This window comes from Enhydra lutris, unplaced genomic scaffold (assembly GCF_002288905.1).
Source record: "Enhydra lutris kenyoni isolate GAN:26980312 unplaced genomic scaffold, ASM228890v2 scaffoldscaffold13, whole genome shotgun sequence".
NCBI lineage: Eukaryota > Metazoa > Chordata > Mammalia > Carnivora > Mustelidae > Enhydra > Enhydra lutris.
Window position 1 is genome coordinate 35,429,545 of NW_019154097.1, and position 8,765 is coordinate 35,438,309.

At 56.5% G+C, this 8,765-nt stretch overlaps 1 protein-coding gene across 6 annotated transcripts in view; it reads left to right on the top strand.

The window, feature by feature from the left end:
• LOC111146186 (proline rich coiled-coil 2B) overlaps positions 1–6,864 on the top strand; it is a 58,594-nt gene extending 51,730 nt beyond the window's left edge. For 3 of the 6 annotated variants that reach the window (XM_022501618.1, XM_022501620.1, XM_022501623.1), the window contains 4 exons: positions 125–304; positions 865–956; positions 3,069–3,150; positions 4,395–6,864. In XM_022501618.1, coding sequence (XP_022357326.1) covers positions 125–304; positions 865–956; positions 3,069–3,150; positions 4,395–4,529 — 489 coding nt within the window. In that variant the 3' untranslated portion in view covers positions 4,530–6,864. The remainder of the gene's footprint in view (positions 1–124; positions 305–864; positions 957–3,068; positions 3,151–4,394) is intronic. The other 3 variants (XM_022501621.1, XM_022501619.1, XM_022501622.1) reach the window with 3 other exon arrangements.
• Positions 6,865–8,765: the final 1,901 nt, after the last annotated feature.

The window sequence follows — 8,765 nt, forward strand, 5'->3', positions numbered from 1 at the left end:
TGTAATTCTGTGGAAATGAGAACCTGATGTATAACACGTGTTTGCTCTCGGGGTCACATGTAAACAGTAGTTTGTGGCCTCCTCCCCAACATCCATTCTTCGTCTTGATTACCCCGTTCTCTAGCAGCTGCCGATGCCGCTGCCGGGCTCCCAGCTCCCCCTGCCACGGTACGGCTCTGGGCAGCAGCCCCTGATTCTGCCACAGTCCATCCAGCTGCCGCAGGGGCAGAGCCTCTCGGTCGGGGCCCCCCGAAGAATCCTTCCACCCGGCTCCCAGCCTTCGGTCCTTAACACCAGCAGAGAGGTAAGGAGGACTCCATCCCACTCTGTCCTGGGAAGAATCGTTGCTAGCTAGTCAGGAAGCACTCTGGGGGCAGGCAGTGCCAGAGGTCGGGGTGTGAGCTCTTGGTCTCACCAGACCACTGGTATCCTGCTAATGGTAAAGTCCTCTAGGAACCCCATGGCGGGGCCCCCTTGGTTCCTGTGTAAGCAAGTGACATGAGCCAAAACTCAGAGCAGAAGGATGTGTGGGGCTGACGGGCCAGGGGAGTTGCGCTGGGGCGTCTCAGAGACTGGTCCCAGACGTCCCCACCGACCGTGTCTAGGACCAGGCTCCAGGCTCTGCTGAGGGGCATCCTGCTGGGGCACAGTCCTTTCTCGCCACCCTCCTGTAAGAAAACAAAAACGGGACAGTTCTTGGTTCTAAGAAGAAGCCTCTTGAACCCAGACTGGGGGGTGGTGGGGAGTACGGGTTCCTTTAGACAATCCCTCTCTCCCCCGGGAATTCTCATTGGCTGTGCAAGGGTGAGGGCCGGGCATCCCTGGGCCCTCAAACGATCGCTCATTCCTTCTTGATGCCTTCAGTCCTCTCAGATGGAGATGAAGGGCTTCCACTTTGCCGACAGTAAACAGAATGTTCCTTCCGGAGGCTCCGTGGCGTCACCGCAGACTTACAGGTAAAGAAATGCCCTGGGGGTCGGATGCTGCATCGCAGAGTCCTTGGTCTGGATGGGACTGAGTGGTTCAGAAGAGTCCTAGGCGCCGGGGGAGAGCTGTGGAAGGGCGTTGAGGCTGGTTCCCCTTTGAGGCCCCGTGTCACCTTGAAGTGCAGTGCTGGGACACACGCGTGTCTTAGCCAGCCACGGGGAAGTCAGGAACTGGCGGAGTGGTTTTGCTTTTAGTCATCATGATAAAATGCTCTGGTTTGGGAGAGCTTTCTGGAAAGGTAGGAAAAGGAACGTCTGACGTTTTAATAGTGTAAAGCCTGGCCTGACTATTCACTTTCTCATGAGGTTTTCCAAAGGATTCACTGGCTAGGAAAGTGCACTCCCTGGAAGGCAAGGAGACTTTCCTTTCCCGGGGCTGCGTGTTCCCTGCACTGGCCCCCTGACCCCGCCAGGGCCTGTGGCTGCTGGCCTTGCAGGGCCGTCCGTGCCTCTCATGGCGCGGACTGGCCCCTTTTCTCTGCGTCCTCGGTATCGGTCTCTGCCTCCAGTAACTGCCCCGGGCCTTCAGCTGGGGGTGGCTTTGGGTGAGCCTGGTGTTGAATTACTGATCATGCTAGAAAGTTAAAGAACCTCTGATTCCGCTGAGCTGTTGGGCCCCGAGGAGGAGTGTGCCAGAGGAGGGAGGCCGCACACTCGGCCGGGGGCTCGCAGGTGGGTGCGGTCGGCTCTGTTGTATGCGGGGGATGCCTGGCGTGCCCTCCTGCTTGTGAGCGGGTGGAACAGACATGCGTGACTTGCAGCGCTCCGTGGGAGGTTAGCAGCAGGGCGCCAGGGCGCCCCGAGGTCCATCTGTTGGTGCACAGCCGCCCTCCCGTTGGGGAGCACTAATGCAGATCAGAGCACCATCTCGTCTTGCTGCCGCGGACGCTGTGCCGCTTTGCTCTTGGAGAGTCGAGGCCGCATCCTTGTCCCTCCCGTCTATCCCGTCATTCCACGCTCCACCTGCATTTCCAGAGAAAGGCATCTGTGGGACCTTTGCCCCATTCCATCATCTTTTCTGTTCTTATGTCACCCTCTTGGCTTCATTTATTTTTGTTTATTGGTTTGTTTTGTGTTCCATCTTTTTGACATAAACCAAAACAATAGAATTTCGGAAAACCACGGACAGACAGCAACACAGAACGATGAGTATAATCTCGAGCGAGGAAGGCAGCTCCGTGGATACGCAGATGCTGCCGCGTCCCCCCCCGCCCCGCGACCGTGGGTGGCACTGAGCAGCGTTGGGTCCCAGAGGCAAACCCAGGCTCACAGAGCAAGACCTGCCCGTGTCTGCTTAGCGTAGGAGAACAGCATCGGGCCCTTTGGAGAACATGTAGAAGGTAGAAGCTCTCACAAATGGCCTTTGTTTTGTCGGTGCTGTAGCAGGGTAGGGAAAATTGGTGTTTTATAGACTGGTGTTTTCCACGTTTTCTGGAAACGGGGCTTCTGAGGCATGCCCTGCCAAAAAAGGGTTCCCTGGTCAGACACCTGGGGCTCGTGGCCCTCGGCACAGGGTCTGGGCGCCCCCGCTGTCAAGGGTCCTGATGAACTCTGCTGTGCACAGCACTTGTTGGGACTCGGAGCCCTAGTCAGCATCCAGGAGCACGGGTTGTCCGGTCAACGGAACACGTACAGAAAGATGTTCCAAAAGATTTTTGTTGCTTTTGGTTTTTCTTTCCACTCACCGCACCCCCACACCCACACCCACACATACATACATACACACTGCCTAAAAGAGTGAAAAGTAGGAATAAACTTGGCCCCATTCTGAAATCGGCTTCAGAGACCATTTGGGTCACAGAATTCTGTTGGTCCAGACCCTGAGAGACGGTCAGTGGCCATCTACCTGTCCGGTCAGTGCTGCCCGCAGCTGGGGCCTCGGCCCCCGTGCCCTCAGCCCCCGCACCCTTGGGTGCGTCTCTGCGAGCTGCTCTGGTACCCTCTGCCCTCTGGCTGGCTGAGGTCTTGGCTTTCCTCCGTCTGAGAGGGCGCTGCCCGAGCCAGGGCCGTGCCACATGCTAGGCTTGACTCGGTTTCTCTGGCGACGCGTGTGTTCTCACCCCCTGCCTTTGGTTTTTTCAGGCCTAGCTCTGCTAGCCCCAGTGGGAAGCCCTCTGGATCAGCAGTTAACATGGGCTCTGTGCAGGGACACTACGTTCAACAGGTAGAAGATGGCTTTGCAGACCCTCCAGCCCTGGACGCTTAGGCCCGTCTCCAAGCGCCAAAAGAGAAGGGACTGTCCAACCATTTGAGTGCTCCTCTTAAAAAGAGAGACGAGCCCTAGCACGTAGAGCGTGGCGCCGGGAGCCGGCGGCCCGAGTCCCTCCTGGCGAAGGCATTTCTCCTCTTGATGGGTGTCTGGATCCTTCCTTGTCCTGCAGAGAAGGGAGGATGCGGATTCCTCTGAGGAGGTGGCGCCAGAAGGTGGACCTCCCTCCGTAGCGATTTGGGCTGTGAAGGCGCGGGGACTCGGTTAGGTCTGTGGGTCAGCTCTAGAAGCCACGCGTGTGTGCGTGCGTGTGTTAGCTCTAGTAAGTGCTGTGTCTCGTCTGTCTTGGCTGGGTGGGAGTGCCAGTGGAATGAGGCTTTCTCATTTTGTAACAAAAGGGGTTTCTCAGTGTCTTTGCCTTCAGGCACTGTTCTCAGCCGCTGCTCTAAAATGCGATGGGGTCCAGAGCTCACACCCGTCAGGCGTGGCTTTTTAATAAAACCGCATTCCTGGCTGACGGAGGCGGAAGTTTGATCGCTCATTTCACTCCTCCTAACTTGGTTCCCTGGAGGGTCGCTCCTTGAATTGCTTGGACTGAGCTGCTAAAGCTTTCTTGCAGAGGTCACACCCTGGTGGGGGGCAGAGTCGAGGCTGGCCACAGAGCTTCAGGTTCATGGGACCCTGATGGGAATCTCGAGGCCAAACGAGGGTCCAGGGTAGACGTTTCCGGAGAGCAGGAGTTGGGGGGGTTGGGTGTTGAAGACCAGGGAGGACCAAGTCCACGTGCTGGCCCCGTGCCCTTCTGCAAGCATTTGGGAGTTCCGACTCCTGCGGTGCACTTGGATCTGCTCAAGGGCTTTTTACCCTTGGGGCACGGGATACACTGATTTGAGGAGGTCCTTCCAAGTCAGCCTTGGATGTGCACCTGCTGCACGGGCCCATGGCCATTGCAGAATGGTTCCTAGAGGGCCCGGCACCTTCTTGCCTCCCTGAATCACTGCCCTCAGCACTCTTGGGAGGGGAGAGAGCAGTGTCCGCCCGTGTCCTTCGGAGTCTGAGCCTTCCACCAAAGGAATGGGCTTCTCAGGGTAGCTCTTTTCTGTGACTCAGAAGCAGGCAGGGGCCAGTGGGAGTTATGTATCCAGCCAGATGTTTCTGCATAAGGGTCACTGTCTTTGTCCCCGTTCATCTGTCCAAAGGCCAAACAACGAGTGGATGAAAAACCCAGCCTGGGAAGCGTGAAACTGCAGGAGGCCCCCTCAGCCGCCTCCCAGATGAAGCGAACTGGAGCAATCCAGCCTCGGGCGGTCAAAGTGGAGGAGAGCAAGGCCTGAAGGCGCTTGGCCACGCCTCGCCCCCCCACCTTGAGGACAGGGCCGCCGCTCGGCCTGGACACAGCCAGACTCACGGACATCTCGGACACCTCACCAGATCCACCGTCCAACCACCTGGCCCAGACTGAGAGACCTCCCTTCCCTTCTCCACTCCCGAAAGCTCTGTGTCCAGCCAGCTTGCCCCTGTGGATGTGGCATTGACCTGCTCGCTTTACTACGAAGCAAACAAGCAAGCAAACGACCCCGTCCCCATGTCTTCCCCGCCTCCTGTCCACAGTGACCGTGGAGTGACTCGAGCCTTTGTGCAGTACAGATGACCCTGTCCCTCCCTCTCCCTCCCTGCCCCCCATCCAGCACCCCAGGCCCCAGGTGTAGTGGTTTGACAGCAGGGCCGTTTCAGTTCGAGGCTTTTTGTTTTAAAAAGCAGCTACGTTTTTACAAAGGAGAAAGGAAAAGAAAAACAAGCTATGTGTGCATAGCTGAACTTTTATACACTCGCCATCCTCTCCTCCCCCTCCTCCGTCCCAGTACCACACTTCCCCCTCTCTCCGGGGCTGCCGCCGGGCTGTCCCTGTGATTCCTTAACGCAGGACTTTCGGGCAGACGTGCCCCCGCCCCCTGCACTCCCTCAGCGGGTTAACCGGTACCGGTGCTCGCAGAAACCGTGGGTGGCACGCCGGCGGGCGGCTCCGTGTTCAGGGGCAGCGAGGGAGAGGGGGAGGTTAGGCTGGTGTTTGGGGGGGTGGGCGGGTGGGTTCTAGCGCCTGGCCTGATGGTTGGTCGCTGGAGCTTCGGGGCAGCCCAGTGAAGCCGATCGCATTTTTAGCGTAATCGTGACACGCGGTTTCTGTCCTGGACTCTTCTAAAGCCCGTGGACATGCGAGCACGGGGCAGCTGAGGTAAATCACAGAGATGTAGAGTCACTGGTGTTTCCCGGGGCTGTCACCGGACCCGCATGCCCTTCCTGGAAGCCTTCCGTAGCATGCCCTCCTCCTTTCCTCCTGAGCCTCTTCCTTGTCTGGGTCTTCCTGTCCCACCACCACCTTTCACACAGCTGGCCCCTGGAAGCCGCGAGGCTCCCTCACGTGGGGTCAGGGCCGCGCGTCCGGCCACCTGCTGGGGTCTGCGGCCCGCAAGGCTGCTGCGCGAGCTTTTTCTCCTTGGCCCGGCTCCCAGCCACACACCCGGGTGGTGGGGGCACAGTGGCCTGAGCTGGGCTGTGGGCGGCCGTCCTCCTGGACAGCTGGGGCGGGCTCCGAGGGGAGGGTGGGTTGCGGGTCTGACCCTTGTTCCACCGCAGCCGTGGGCAGCCTCGGGAAAAAGCGTGTAGGGACGCTGCCAGCAGGATGTTTGTGTGAGCCATCTCATGCTGGGTTTTTGTTCTTTCTTTTTTAAAATAAGACCTAAAAGGAAATCACCCCCGATTTTGCCATTCCAAGAAGAGGGGATGGGAAATGTCAAGTTTTGTACGTGCTCTTCAGGGTAACTAACTGGCCAGCCATGTTCCTCCACGACAGGGAGGACCTAGCTCAGGACGAGCAGGAGGTGAGCGGCGATGAGCCCCACAGAGTCCAGCCTCGGGTCACCGCTGCTGTGTGACGCCCCATGGCCCTGAGCGCTGTGTCCAGCCTAGAACCCGGTAGGGAGCAGCGCCTCGGGGCCCTTTGCTGCTTTAAGGACTCGGGGTGCGTCCCGCCAGCGAGAGTGCGGGTTGACGCGAGGTTCCTCCGGACAGGGCCGGCGTTCTTGGAAGACGCTCTGGCGCTTCCTGACAGCTTTGTGTTGCCCTTCCTGCCTCCGCCCTCAGACTGGGCTTCCGCCAGCTGGCCATCTCCATGCCTGAATCTCGATTCTGCGGTCCCTTCTCCGAGGGCTGCTCGCTTGACGAGTTGCCCGCTCTCACCTGCCCCGTGTGCTCATCTGCTTTCTCTTCCCTGCCAGTGTGCGACTGCTGTCCCTGTGACCGGCCGCCCTGCCCGCCGCTCCCCTCTGCTGCCACCTGCCTCCCCTGCCCAGCTGCCCCTGTGGGAGCCACACACATTCCCCGCTGCCCGCACACTCAGAAATACCGCCAGGCCCGCACACCTAGTAGCGGTGCATGTTGTATGTCAGAAGGAAGGAAAAGGTTTTCTCACTTTGCATTCCGGCAGAGCAGCCCTGGATGCTGTTGGAAACGCAAGGTGTACCCTTCAGGTGGACCTGCCCTCAGCAAGACAGTGCTTCCTGTTTGAGAAAAAAATAAAAACAAAAGGTCACCTGTTCGCCAGCCCTTTCCTCTACCCTTGTATTTTCTCTCCTCCCCCTTCCCAATAAAAACAGAAAACACTAGAATTTATTTATATGTATTGATGTTGTAGGTCTAGGTGAAAAAAAGTAAATGTTTCACTGCTCTATTTATATATAATGTCTGAGTTATTCCGTGCAGGAAAGGCCAGGAAATTGCATGTGAAGGTCAGTGCGTTCACCACCTCCGTGTGCCCGAGCTGCGGTCTCTTTCCCACTAAGATACAGATTTTAAATTGGGCTTGGGGCAGAGGGCAGGGCTGAGGCCTGCCTGACCTCCCCACCCCACCCCAGTCCCTTCCTCGGTCTGATTAAATGCAGTTTTTAGTGCAGACAGGTTTTAAGGTGCAATATCTCTTCTTTTCATTTGGTTTTAGAACCAAGCTCAAGGTAATAGGGCTTACGGTCTTACTTTGGTTTCAGAACCCCATCCTCAGCGCATACCCATGCAGAGGCTTCTGCCAGGATGCCACGGGGCCTTAGGTGGGAACAGGTGAAGACCAGCACTTTGCTTTCTGGGGCTTCTGAGATGGGGGCAGGGGCAGTCAGAGACCCCTCACTGCACCTTTGCCACCTCCTGATGCTGGCAGCTCGGCCCTGGCCATTGATGGTGCAGCCCGTTGCTTGGCAACCAGTGACCCCGCAATAGTGTCCGTGCAGTGTCCTACTCAATGGGTGAAATCCTGGAGTGTGGGGTCAAGTGTCCAAGAGGCATTACCCCCCCCACACACACACACCCCCTCCGCCAGAAACTTCTCTGCCGGTTATATTTGGTCTCGTTTTCTTTACTATTGCTTCCCCCTTTTTAGTCCACATTATTACTGTTTTCAGACTTGGAATTCATACACTTCTGGCTCTGGGTTCCTTATGAGGGAAACCAGAGGATGACTTAGACATTCAGAAACCGGTTGAGTTCCAAAGCTGTGGTCGTTCCAACCACCTCTAGGGATATTGGGGGATCTTGTGAAATATTGACCTCGGATCCCCCCAGCTATGCCCTTGCTCTCCTGTCTTCTGGATCTGCCCTCTGGATGGGTGATGAGGTTTGTGACTGATGCTCAGAGCCAAGGAGGCTGAGGGTGTGCACATGGGTGCACAGCCGTGTTCAGAAATGGTCCACTGAGGCAGTGTGTGGCAGACTGGTACAGCCCCTCCCTCCCAGCTGTTCAGTTCCTTTCCACCAAGTAGCTGCATGTTGCCTCTCTGGTCTGTATTTGTCCCTTTTCACTGCTTGCAGAGCAAGCCTGGGTTAGAAGGTCTGTGGGAAATGGCCTTTGACAACCAAGGAGACCAGAGTGTGCTATGTCATGTTCTGTGCTGAATGGGAAATGCAGACTTCCAGAAAGCCAGCTCTTCCTGCTTGAAAATGTGAGATGGACCCAAGAGATCACTTGGGACAGGGTGTTTCAGTGTTGGGGCCAGGCACTGTCCCCTAGCCATGCCCTCTGTCAGGACCACCAGTGCATACTAGGCTAGTGATTTTCCAGGCGCATCTGACCTTACCGTTCACCATTTCCCCACCCTGGCTGTGTGGCAGTGTCCCCAGGACCCTGTCTTCAGCATGTTATGAAGCCTTAGAGTGGAAATTTCTATGAAGGCTCTGTGTGGGTGACTTTCTTCCATTGTTTAAAGGGGATTCTGTACTCTAAGCTTTTGACCTCATGCCTTGCATAGTAAAAAGGGTTTGGGTTTTTGTTCTTGAGGGTTGTTTTGTTTTTGTTCCCTTTTGCTTTTAGTTTGGCCTTTCCTCTTTGTCTTTTCATGTAGACCAGATATTTGAAAGGGCAGACGATGGCTAAAGGTGTAATGTGCAGCTTGTTTATATATTTTTTGGTAAGCTTTTGCCTTGGATGGGAAATGGAATCATGGATTCAGCAGGCCATGGTGGCACACTCACCCTTTGCCCTTCCCTCCGGATCACTACCTATTGTTTCTCCTTTCAAATATGTGATT